The sequence below is a fragment of the Embiotoca jacksoni genome, unplaced genomic scaffold, assembly GCF_022577435.1.
Source record: "Embiotoca jacksoni isolate LCO1_2020_lvr unplaced genomic scaffold, fEmbJac1.0.p SCAF_23, whole genome shotgun sequence".
NCBI classification, from domain to species: domain Eukaryota; kingdom Metazoa; phylum Chordata; class Actinopteri; family Embiotocidae; genus Embiotoca; species Embiotoca jacksoni.
Window position 1 is genome coordinate 554,563 of NW_027185374.1, and position 13,174 is coordinate 567,736.

General features: G+C 41.5%; 1 protein-coding gene across 2 annotated transcripts; it reads right to left on the minus strand.

The window, feature by feature from the left end:
* Positions 1 to 278: 278 nt before the first annotated feature.
* Positions 279 to 9,478, minus strand: prep (prolyl endopeptidase). 2 transcript variants are annotated; one of them, XM_069158104.1, is made up of 14 exons: positions 9,319 to 9,478; positions 8,918 to 8,992; positions 6,648 to 6,781; positions 6,417 to 6,547; positions 5,834 to 6,043; positions 5,360 to 5,481; positions 5,152 to 5,248; positions 4,633 to 4,824; positions 4,314 to 4,511; positions 3,848 to 3,951; positions 2,920 to 3,151; positions 2,298 to 2,429; positions 2,024 to 2,180; positions 279 to 1,302 (listed from the first exon to the last, which is right to left on the minus strand). In XM_069158104.1, exons 1-14 carry the CDS (start codon positions 9,454 to 9,456, stop codon positions 1,008 to 1,010), a joined length of 2,217 nt encoding a protein of 738 aa, XP_069014205.1. In that variant the 5' UTR covers positions 9,457 to 9,478; the 3' UTR covers positions 279 to 1,007. The 2 variants fall into 2 exon arrangements, with proteins under 2 accessions (XP_069014205.1, XP_069014204.1); XM_069158103.1 differs by having other exon boundaries at positions 5,143 to 5,248.
* Positions 9,479 to 13,174: the final 3,696 nt, after the last annotated feature.

The window sequence follows — 13,174 nt, forward strand, 5'->3', positions numbered from 1 at the left end:
AAAAAAAAAATTGTTTTGTATTCCCAAGTTTATCTTGAGATAAATGGGATTACTTATACTATTATCAGAAAAATATTATTAACAGTACCATCACTTTTGTTAGATTCAAACTTGTCATTTTTGGTGGTCTGTTAATAAGTTCTTCAACTTGTTTGTGACGAACCCAAACGTCTGCTTCATTACACTTGGTCTTTGACATAGTGTCACTTTTTCTACAAAGGCAGGTCTTCGTCATGAAGTTCATTGAAAGTTCCTAAGAAATAAAAGACAACAATAAATCACGGTTTAAAAAGGTGTTTATTGTTATTGTGGCATTGTGTTCTGTTCCCTTTTAATAAGGTAAACAATCAGCACAAGTCAAGAGGTAGAAATCTTCAGTCTGAAAGTAATGTTGGGACTGACACACACACACACACACACACACACACACACACACACACACACGGCAAAGTTTTTTTGTTTTTTTTTGCAAGTTTCCTCCATCATCCACAGCAATGCTGTCACCTTGCGGTGCCAAACTGTCACCTCAGAATTGTACATGCTGATATTCTCTGTGCACAAACGAGAAATAAATAAAGAGCATCATGTCGGAGCACCCGGAGGACGCAGTAACAATCTTCAAATAAACTTTTTTTTACCACTTTCACCTCCTGACTAACGGCTGATTGGTTGAACCATGAAGCTGGCCCCTCCCTTTACACAGAACAACAACAAACATGGCCTACAATATATTAGCTGAGTGCTGCACGTTGGCTTATAAGTGTATGTGAGTGAGATCCTGATGAGTCGAACAGGAGGGGGGAGGGAACGGTGGGGGGGGTGGGGGGTGGGGGGGGTTGTCAAAATAGATCGGCACAAAGAATGGACAAAAAAAAAAAAAAGTTATTGTAATGGTGGCGGAGCACATCCTCTGCTTAGTGTTGGAGTCGTTAAGAACGTGCAAACAGCTGGTATGAACAGTATTCTAATGATGGTTTGAGTACAGGACACAAAACGGGAGCTGCCGGTTATTTGACCCAGGAGATGTTGAGACAGCGAGCGATGAAGGCGTACGTGTCAGCTACCTCCTGGATGACCTTGCTGGTGGGCTTGCCGGCACCGTGGCCCGACTTTGTGTCCACAAGGATGAACAGGGGATTTGTCTGCTTGCCGCTGTGGCCCACAATGTGCTGCAGGGTGGCGATGTATTTGAGGGAGTGGAGAGGCACTACCCGGTCGTCATGGTCCCCCGTCAGAAGGAGCACCGCAGGGTACTGGATCCCGTTTCCCTCTGGGATACGGATGTTATGGAGCGGGGAATATCTAAGAGGGAGGAGCAGTGGGAAATGAGAAATAATTTATGTTTGTCAGGGTACTTTCAATATTGATTAATTGTCTGATTCAATCCACAGCTGATGCCTCTCTCAAATGTCAGAAAGTAATTCAAATGCCAAATATGACTTCCCACAGTCCAAAGTGACGTCTTCAAGTTTCTTTTTTTGTACAAACAGTTCAAAATCGAAAAGATTAAATTTACTATCATAACAGAAAAGAGGAAAATTCAATCATTGTGTTGTATTTTTTTGTTTAAAAAAATTATTATTGCATCCTCAGCATATATTACTATTTGAGTTCAAATGAATTCCAGTGTAATTTAAAGAAGTATTTGTTGCTGTAAAGCACTGAGTTCTTCTGCTCTTGTATGAAAGCTGTTTGTTGAAAGTTTATTTGTATTATTTGTATAATAATATTAATGTGTGGGTAATATTAGCTGTGAACTTCTTCCTGCCTCAGGTCATCAGTCACAGTTTAGTCATAGCCCCTATTTACAGCAAATAATCACTTCAACATGGATAACTGCTGGAGGCTTGGGTGGAGTGAGTCCAATAAGCCATGTTATGATGATTCTCTCCAGCAGTGAAGATCCTGATAACAATTAGAATCAGCAACTCGTTTCAGATTGACACAAAAATGAATGTCAATCCAGAGATGAACATAAAAAAAACCCATTCCCCATCACCACACAGACACACCATGCACCTACTTGATGAGCCACTCAAACTGCTCTTTGACTTCTGAACAGCCAAAGTCTGTAGTCCAGGCGTGGCCGATGGTGAACTTGTGGAACTTCAGCATGTCCATGACGCCAACCTGAGCTACAGCGCAGCCGAACAGCTCGGGCCGCTGGTTCACACAGGCCGCTGAGGGAGGAAACAGCTCATGAGCTCAGGTGACGAACATAGTTTGAGGCTTTATTAAAAAAAAAAAAAAAAAAAATGATGCTATGATATGTTGTTGTTTAGGAGGAGCACACATACCTACAAGCAGTCCACCGTTGGAGCCTCCGTTTATGGTGAGTTTGGAAGGAGAAGTGTATCCCTCCTTGACGAGATATTCAGCTGCACACTGGAAGTCTGTGAAGCAGTTCTGCTTGTTCGCCAACATGCCAGCTGAGGAAAACAATAAAAAGGATGTAAATGAGGACTTAGTAATGTTATTACTTAAAATACCCCCCCCAAGCACATCTAACATCCATCACTCCTCCCGTACGACCAGCTCAGATTAAAGATTATTGACGAGAAACTTCCCAGAGTCCTCCAGTCGGCAACTTTCTGAATCCCGACAGTTTATATGCAATGCAGGCTTTAATTTTCCAAATCGTACTTCCGGAAGTTGCCCTTCAAACTAGTTGTGCTGTCACACGTCTTGTTTATAGGTTTACCAGTTAATAGTAAAACCTACACAGTGGCTGCTAAATACTCGAGCAGTGACTGAAACAGTTAAAAAAAAAAAAACCTGCTGCAGCAACAAGGATGAAGTTCGTTTATCCTACTGCACAGTTTGCTTTTTTTACATGACAAAAGCCCATAGGACATTCCCTTGTGATGGACGTTTGTTTGCATGCTCAATGTCTGTAATTGTGAATCTAAAGCCTCCCACCTTTGTGCCAGGTCTCCCCGTACTCTCCTCCTCCTCTGATGTTGGCAACAGCCAGAACTCCCCCCAGATGTCGGACAAAGATGAGTCGGGAGACGCTGTAGCTCGGTGTGATTGAGATGTTAAAGCCCCCGTAGCCGTACAGAAAACCTGGATGAGAGCCGTCCAACTTGATGCCCTTCTTGTGAACAATGAACATGGGTATTTGAGTGCCATCCTTGGAGGGATAGAAGATCTGACAGAACAGAGAGAGGCAAACTGTGAGAGAAAACACAGTCTGTGCATTATGAAATGTGCATTATGAACTGGTCAGGGACAATAAGGCTTCACCTTTATCTGCCTTTGTGTCTGAGTCAGAAGACAGGACAGGACAAAGGAGCTCTCATAAAATCCTATCCTCAGCACCTTGCATATCTTTACATTTCTAAATGTTATTTAGTAGAAAGATAACAATAAATCCGACATCCAGAAGCAGTGATACGTCTTGCTGAATGTGGCCCACTGCTCGTCCGAGGCTGGATTATCAACGTCAAAGTGAGCAGCTGCCCAGGGGCCAAGTTTATTTTATGTTATCTAGGTTGCAAGGTAATTTGATTTATTGCAAAATTGTCTGAAATTTGCCCCACTGAAGTAGAATATCAGTGACGTCTTTCAGAAGGCCCCTGCGTCAACATCTAGTTTTAACCTGAATAGTTTTAGTTGACATTGTACTCATTTGTTGTAAAAGTTCTTTCATCCAATCGTTTTCATTTTTCTTTTGATGCAAATCAAGCAGAAGGTAGTATTACTCCATCATTGTAGTACAGCAACCAACATTTATCTTCATTATCGATCATTCGCTGAAATTGGGGGATTTGTTTAGAAAATAATTCATCAGTTAAATTTTGACAACAAATATCAAACAGAGGAAATCCCATTTTTAGCTCGTTACCTGGGTGGTCTGGTAGTCGGCAGGGTTGAAGCCTTTGACGGTGACCTCTCTAAAGATGTGGGGCTGCAGTGGCTCCTTGGTGAGGTCACAGTGGTAAATGATGGCTACGTGGAAGAAAGAAAACCAAGATTTCATTTCTAACTCATTTGGATAATTTGTGGTTTCCTTAATTCTTTAAAAGGTCCCATTTAAATGTGGACGTATGATGTAAAAACCCAAATTTCAAACAACTGGACTGAGCACCACAGCAGGATGTAATACTGTCAGTTTTGAAGCACTCTTAATCCCACAGCTTTAGAAGAGTTGTGACTAGTTTTTCATTCAGCTTTGATCCCAAAGTTTTTACTTTAGCAGTACTTCATGTCGAAATTCTTTAATTGTCCAACAAATAGTAAACTTAAATGACATCTCTGACAAATTGAACAGATATGCTCATTAATTAAACTACATTGTAGCGATTCGGTACCTGGGGATAGAAAAGAGGTGAAATAGTAGAAGATCTCAGAGTCCCTCTTTCGTCCCGTGAAGCCGACTACAGAGCCAACATCAAGAGGGAAGGTCCTCAGCTCCTCCCCGGAGCTCAGACGGTACATTTTCAACACATTCTTCACGTCATGGAGGAAACACACAAATAGATAGCTGGAGTATGTACAGGTGGCGAAAACTGCAGAGAAGATGGGGCAAAGAAAATACAGCAGGGAGGAGGTTTAAATCTGTATCTTGTGCGACGATAAGAATCCAAATATTTTGACAATCCATGTCACACGAGTGTTGCAGCAGCTCACCAATAACGTCCTTGTCGTGTTGAGGGATGAGCTCCTTCCAGTTGCTCTGATCGGAAGAGGCAAAGTCAATGTTGATGAGTCTGTAACGTGGGGCATCTAGGTTGGTCTTGAAAGTGAACAGCGTGTCCTCGTTGGTCACATATTCGTACTCGGCGTCAAAGTTGTCGATTAACTTCACCCATGGCAAAAGTCCTAAACAAAGACGATGAGTATCTCATTTCAAAAATCTAAAAGGGCTGAGCACGCACGACTAGAAGCAAAAACAGAGATCTGCAGTTGATGCATCACAAGATGGGAATTAATTCCCTTCTTCGTGGCCATAAACTGAGACAGTAATTTCATAACAGGTCGATACAGCTGAAAGTAGAACGGTGATTTTCCAAAACAAAGTCATAAAAGACTTACTGAGTGACGCTAAATAATAACTTAAAATGTTGATTGGAAAAAAAAAACACCAAAAAAAACAGTGTGAACACAACACAAGAAACAAAAAAACCAAGAGAAACACACCTGCAATACCTCGAGGAGTAGTCTGGAGGTCACAATACCACAGTCTGTTGACAGGATCACAACCTTCTCTGATGGACAGCAGCACGTAGCGCCCATCATCTGATACCTGCAATAACAAATGCAATTACTAAACCAAACCTCCATATGAATTAACACGTGCACTCTGCTTAAGTCATTTAAGAAGCAAGAAAGAAAAAAACAAACACTTCAGGCGTACCTCAGCCCCACTCATCCATTTGGGGTGGTCAGGAAACTCAGCGCAGAGGACGTCCTCAGACTGCGGAGTCCCCAAAACATGAAAGTACAGCTTCTGATGCAGGTTGGTGGAGGTCTCGGTGCCTGACAGAGAAAACACATTTTCGGTTCATCACTGTCCCCCAGGGGTGACTGTGAAAATATTTTGTCAGATGAGGAAGGTAAGGAGATAATGAAGGTGGGTGTGGACTGCCGATATAACAGCAGAGGACGACAATGATGAAAATCTATCGCACTAAACAAACAAAAATAGGAGGATCTATTTGATCTTTTGTCTCAAATGTTTTTTCGGTGCCAATTTCTTATTTTATTCTTAATTTCAAAGGGAGATTAACCAAATAGCAAACAACTGTTTTATACTCTGAGGGATATCAATGACAACTAAATCAAGATTTAGTATTTGAGAATGTCTGAATCCAGTCCAACACTGTCTTACCGTCACTTTTGCCCTCCTGGTCTGGGTAGGAGTTGTAGAAGAGGCCCTTCCCATCATGAGTCCAGGACATGCAACTAAACTTGACGCGCTCCAGGCGGTCCTCCAGAGGCACGGCACCGTCAACCCGCAGGAAGCGGATCTCCACCCAGTCGGACCCACTGGCACTGGTGCCATACGCCAGATACTCCCCGTCCTCAGAGAATGCATAGCCTTGGAAGAATAAGAGGAACAAGAACAGAACATTAACATAGACAATAGAAGAAGTTAACAATCTTTATTTAGCCATGAGTATAGACACAATAAATTGCAGGTTTTTGCAGGCCTGAATGTTTAAAATGTTGTCATTATTACGATCTCAAATAACTACTCAGACAATCTGTCTCTGTGTCTTCAGCAAAGGCATTACAATGAAAATCTTACTGAAAATATAATTCCCCCAAGGCAATTTCAAAACAAACATAATTATTGCTATTAAAAGGGAATAGGGTAAATTTCCAGAAAATCTGTTCCAAAGAATAATGATAAAAAATAAAAAAGGTGAAATAAAATGCAGTAGTAGTTTGCTTTCAGCCTTTGTTGATACCTCGCAGGGCTACTGTCCCGTCATCAGAGAATGTGTTTGGGTCTAAGAAGACTGTGGGCTCGGCATCGAGACTCTCCTGCACGTACATCACACTCTGGTTCTGCAGGCCTGTGTTGTAGAAGTGAAAGTACCTGCAAATAAAGGGAGAAATTACAGATTTGATGACTTTGCCTACGTCGTTCAAAACTAAACGAGACATGTTGCTAAAACTTCTGTTGGAGTTTGACTCACCTACTTCCCCTCTTGAAGGGACAGCTGTACTTGGGATAGTCGTACAACTCAGTCATGCGCTCCTTGAACAGGTCTCGTACCTCACAGTGCTCTAAAAACGGCAACGTCAGCTGGTTCTGAGCGCTGACGAAGGCCTGGTGGAAGAAGACGTAGTACACATCAGTGTATTATCATCACTGTTGGCGATTTCAGGAAGCAGATACACTAATGTGTCTGTATTCGTTTGCTCAGCAAAACTGAAAAAGGTGCTTCTCAAATCCAGACAAGTCAAAGCTCCGGGTTTTATTCAGCAACATTATATACATATATATATATATATATATATATATATATATACACACACATACATATATATATATATATATATATACACACACACACACACATATATATATATCAGGCTGTACAGTATACAGTGGGTACGGAAAGTATTCAGACCCCTTTAAATTTTTCACTCTTTGTTTCATTGCAGCCATTTGCTAAAATCAAAAAAGTTCATTTTATTTCTCATTAATGTACACTCAGCACCCCATCTTGACAGAAAAAAAACAGAAATGTAGAAATTTGTGCAAATTTATTAAAAAAGAAAACCTGAAATATCACATGGTCATAAGTATTCAGACCCTTTGCTCAGTATTGAGTAGAAGCACCCTTTTGAGCTCGTACAGCCATGAGTCTTCTTGGGAATGATGCAACAAGCTTTTCACACCTGGATTTGGGGATCCTCTGCCATTCTTCCTTGCAGATCCTCTCCAGTTCCGTCAGGTTGGATGGTGAACGTTGGTGGACAGCCATTTTCAGGTCTCTCCAGAGATGCTCAATTGGGTTTAGGTCAGGGCTCTGGCTGGGCCAGTCAAGAGTGGTCACAGAGTTGTTCCGAAGCCACTCCTTTGTTATTTTAGCTGTGTGCTTAGGGTCATTGTCTTGTTGGAAGGTGAACCTTCGGCCCAGTCTGAGGTCCAGAGCACTCTGGAAGAGGTTTTCTTCCAGGATATCTCTGTACTTGGCCGCATTCATCTTTCCTTCAATTGCAACCGGTCGTCCTGTCCCTGCAGCTGAAAAACACCCCCATAGCATGATGCTGCCACCACCATGTTTCACTGTTGGGATTGTATTGGGCAGGTGATGAGCAGTGCCTGGTTTTCTCCACACATACCGCTTAGAATTAACGCCAAAAAGTTCAATCTTGGTCTCATCAGACCAGAGAATCTTATTTCTCATAGTCTGGGAGTCCTTCATGTGTTTTTTGTCAAACTCTATGCAGGCTTTCATATGTCTTGCACTGAGGAGAGGCTTCCGTCGGGCCACTCTGCCATAAAGCCCCGACTGGTGGAGGGCTGCAGTGATAGTTGACTTTGTGGAACTTTCTCCCATCTCCCTACTGCATCTCTGGAGCTCAGCCACAGTGATCTTTGGGTTCTTCTTCACCTCTCTCACCAAGGCTCTTCTCCCACGATTGCTCAGTTTGTCTGGACGGCCAGGTCTAGGAAGAGTTCTGGTCGTCCCAAACTTCTTCCATTTAAGGATTATGGAGGCCACTGTGCTCTTAGGAACCTTGAGCGCTCCAGAAATGATTTTGTAAACTTGGCCAGATCTGTGCCTTGCCACAATTCTGTCTCTGAGCTCCTTGGACAGTTCCTTCGACCTCATGATTCTCATTTGCTCTGACATGCACTGTGAGCTGTAAGGTCTTATATAGACAGGTGTGTGCCTTTCCTAATCAAGTCCAATCAGTTTAATTAAACACAGCTGGACTCCAATGAAGGAGTAGAACCATCTCAAGGAGGATCAGAAGAAATGGACAGCATGTGAGTTAAATATGAGTGTCACAGCAAAGGGTCTGAATACTTATGACCATGTGATATTTCAGTTTTTCTTTTTTAATAAATTTGCACAAATTTCTACATTTCTGTTTTTTTCTGTCAAGATGGGGTGCTGAGTGTACATTAATGAGAAATAAAATGAACTTTTTTGATTTTAGCAAATGGCTGCAATGAAACAAAGAGTGAAAAATGTAAAGGGGTCTGAATACTTTCCGTACCCACTGTATGTATGTATATATATGTATATATATATATATACATATATATATATGTAGCCTGATGCTATTTACTTAAATCTGGTAACTAGTAACACAAACTGGACTTGTGTAAACACTAAATGATGAAACACTAAATGATGAAACTCTAAATAATTAAACTCTAAATAATTAAACTCAGTAATGTTTCATCTGAATAACGTGTCGCTGATTTCAGTGATGATGAGTTTACCTGCGTCTTCTCACTGTCAGGGTCCTCCAGCCAGCTGTACGGATCCGGGACTTTACAGCCCTGGTAGTCATCCAGCTGTGACAGGTGAGACATGAGTGACAGGCGAGACATGAGTGACAGGTGAGACATGAGTGACATGTGTTCAACTAGGTGTGGCAAAACAGCAAAACAGAATCGGGGTACCAAGATGGCAGGTCCAGGCTGGTTAGCACTCAAATAGCACCCGAACTGTTAGATTGTGAGATTAAAATGGGAGTTGAAGCACTTTGAAGATTCATTTGTCAACAGCCGGTCTGAGCTAGGCTAACTAGCATGCTAACAAAGCGAACGCTCATTTCTATGAATGAAGCTCGTGATGATTAAGCATCCGCTAGGCTAGTTAGCAAGCTACATTTACTTACAACTGCATCGTCGCGGTAAGCCTGCGGATACTGGAAAGACATCTTGGAGGTCAGTTTTCGTGAATTGCGCAACAACAGAACTTGAGTGACAGAGTTTAATAATCGTTCAGAAAAGAGTCTCCGGATCCTGAAACACATCCAGTCCTTCAGTCCTGCTCAGTCAACGAGCTCCGGGAAGACAACCAGCCGGCCGCCGCGCGCTCAGTCCAAATCCGACATCGCCCTCTGTCGACAGGACACGGCATGACACCTCGTAGAATAACGATTCAAGGAATTCTTCTTCCCTGTTATTCTTGTTCATTAAGCTTAATCGCTTTTTTTTTTTTTTTTGTTTTGTGGTGGCTTTAACGTACTTAAACACGCATGACACTTGTAACTCACGTCAGTCGTGGCGAAAATCGACGTATTGTAGTGGTTTCGTGAGTGGGCGTGGCCAAATTGCTCACTAGCCCCCCGAAACTGAAACCCCAGCACCTAGTTTCACCTGCATGTACGACCTTCGGTGGACATGTAGACCGTACCTCCATGTAGAACGTACCTACATGTAGAACGTACCTGCCTGTAGAACGTACCTACGTGTAGACCGTACCTACATGTAGACATGTAGAACGTACCTACGTGTAGACCGTACCTATGTGTGGACCTGTAGACCGTACCTACGTGTAGACCGTACCTATGTGTGGACCTGTAGACCGTACCTACGTGTAGACCGTACCTATGTGTAGACCTGTAGACCGTACCTACGTGTAGACCTGTAGACCGTACCTCCATGTAGAACGTACCTACATGTAGAACGTACCTGCCTGTAGAACGTACCTACGTGTAGACCGTACCTACATGTAGACCTGTAGACCGTACCTACATGTAGACCGTACCTACATGTAGACATGTAGACCGTACCTGCCTGTAGACCGTACCTACATGTAGACCTGTAGACCGTACCTACATGTAGAACATACCTGCCTATAGACCGTACCTACATGTAGACCGTACCTACGTGTAGAACGTACCTACATGTAGACCGTACCTACATGTAGAACATACCTATGTGTAGACTGTACCTACATGTAGACCGTACCTACATGTAGAACATACCTATGTGTAGACCGTACCTACATGTAGAACGTACCTACGTGTAGACCTGTAGACCGTACCTACGTGTAGACCGTACCTATGTGTAGACCTGTAGACCGTACCTACGTGTAGACCTGTAGACCGTACCTGCCTGTAGAACGTACCTGCCTGTAGAACGTACCTACGTGTAGACCGTACCTACGTGTAGACCTGTAGACCGTACCTGCCTGTAGAACGTACCTGCCTGTAGAACGTACCTACGTGTAGACCGTACCTACGTGTAGACCTGTAGACCGTACCTACGTGTAGACCGTACCTACATCTAAAGCAAAGTATCTTGGCACGAAGACCTAAATTTAACATGAAGTCAGCCATTTTGAATTTAGTCGCCATTTTTGGCGATTCGCACATGTTGTACTTTAACAAACTCCTCCTACAGAATTTTTCAGAAATGTAAATTGTTGTCAGTACAGTCTTCACACCTTCGGGATTGAAAGTTGTTAAAAAAAAAAAATGTTTTCGTCGATCGGTGTGCCCGTGGCGTGGCAGCCATTTTGAGCCTCTCACCATGAAACTATAAATTCCTATAAATCTTATATACATGGACCGACCTTCTCCAAACTTTACATGTATGATAACTGTCCGGCCCTGAAGACATCTATATGGTAATATTCTCTCATAGTCATAGCGCCCCCTGGAGGCAACTGCAAATTAAACATTTCATACTTTCACATACTTCGTTGAGCTGGTTGATCACATGAACCAAAATTCGTGTCAGAATAGCCTTAACATGTTGATGATGATATATTAAGAAGTTCGTGTGACTTTGTCGAAGGGCGTCACAGACTAAAAATCACAAAAAAGTCATACTATAGTGTGATATTTTTTTTTCTCGGCCAAAATATTTTAAATTGCTTAAGACTACAGTATGTCGTCTAAAATTTGAAGAGAAAGTTATACCATAGTATATCGTTTAAAACGTCATGCTATAGATGCCATTTTTTTTGTCCAAAAAAAAAAATCACAAAAAAGTCATACACGCAAGGCATGTCGTCAAAATAAAACTGAAAAAAACCCTTCTTGCATACTGTCACAGTGGTTAATGATGCAGCCTCCTATTGAGAAGGTCACGGGTTCAATTCCAGCTCAAGACATTTACGTATTCGTCCAAAAATTACATGTCATCTAAAATATGAAGAAAATGTCATATTAGAGCATGACTAATTTTTCACCCAAAATATTTAAAAAACAGTTGTACTATGGCATGTCGTTAAATAAAACAATAAAAAAAAAACATTAAGTTTCTAACATAGGCACAGTGGTACAGTGGATAGTGCTGCTGAACCGAAAAAAAAAACAAAAAAAACCCCTCTTGTATACTGTCACAAGCACAGTGGTACAGTGGTTAAGAATGTCACAGGTTCAATTCCAACATGACATGCCATTATGAGAGATTATGAACATCAGATTAAGGATGACAGATTATGTGTGCGAGATTAAGAATGAAAGATTATGTACATGAGATTAACAATACCAGATTATGCATATTATGAACATCAGATTAAGATTGACAGATTATGAGCGTGAGATTAAGAATGAGAGATTATGCACATGAGATGAAGAATGCCAGATTATGCATGTGAGATTATGAACATCAGATTAAGAATGACACACTATGCGCGCGAGATTAAGAATGACAGATTATGGACATGAGATTAACAATGCCAGTTTATGTACATGAGATTAAGAATGCCCGATTAAGAACGTGGGATTATGCATGAGATAATGAACAGCAGATTAAGAATGACAGATTATGTGCGCGAGATTAATAACGCCAGATTATGCACGAGATTAACAATGTCAGGTTATGCACGAGATTAAGAATGCCAGATTATGCATGAGATTATGAACATCAGATTAAGACTGACAGATTATGCGTGTGAGATTAAGAATGAGAGATTATGCACATGAGATGAAGAATGGCAGATTATGCATGAGATTATGAACATCAGATTAAGAAGTCTGACACATTATGCGCGCGAGATTAAGAATGACAGATTATAGACATGAGATTAACAATGCCAGTTTATGTACATGAGATAAAGAATGCCCGATTAAGAACGTGGGATTATGCATGAGATAATGAACATCAGATTAAGAATGACAGATTATGTGCGCGAGATTAATAACGCCAGATTATGCACATGAGATTAACAATGCCAGGTTATGCACGAGATTAAGAATGCCAGATTATGCGTGAGATTATGAACATCAGATTAAGACTGACAGATTATGCGCGTGAGATTAAGAATGAGAGATTATGCACATGAGATGAAGAATGGCAGATTATGCATGTGAGATTATGAACATCAGATTAAGAAGTCTGACACATTATGCGCGCGAGATTAAGAATGACAGATTATAGACATGAGATTAACAATGCCAGTTTATGTACATGAGATTAAGAATGCCCGATTAAGAACGTGGGATTATGCATGAGATAATGAACATCAGATTAAGAATGACAGATTATGTGCGCGAGATTAATAACGCCAGATTATGCACATGAGATTAACAATGCCAGGTTATGCACGAGATTAAGAATGCCAGATTATGCATGAGATTATGAACATCAGATTAAGACTGACAGATTATGCGTGTGAGATTAAGAATGAGAGATTATGCGCATGAGATGAAGAATGGCAGATTATGCATGTGAGATTATGAACATCAGATTAAGAAGTCTGACACATTATGCGCGTGAGATTAAGAATGACAGATT

What these genes read in the sequence shown, in the direction of transcription:
- prep (XM_069158103.1), bottom strand. Translation starts at nt 9,456, where the DNA reads ATGTGTTTCAGGATCCGGAGACTCTTTTCTGAACGATTATTAAACTCT. An exon ending in CCAGGAGGGCAAAAGTGACG is followed by an intron (nt 5,482 to 5,833) that starts GTAAGACAGTGT and finishes TTTCTCTGTCAG; the next exon opens with GCACCGAGACCTCCACCAAC. An exon ending in CAACGGTGGACTGCTTGTAG is followed by an intron (nt 2,181 to 2,297) that starts GTATGTGTGCTC and finishes TTCCTCCCTCAG; the next exon opens with CGGCCTGTGTGAACCAGCGG.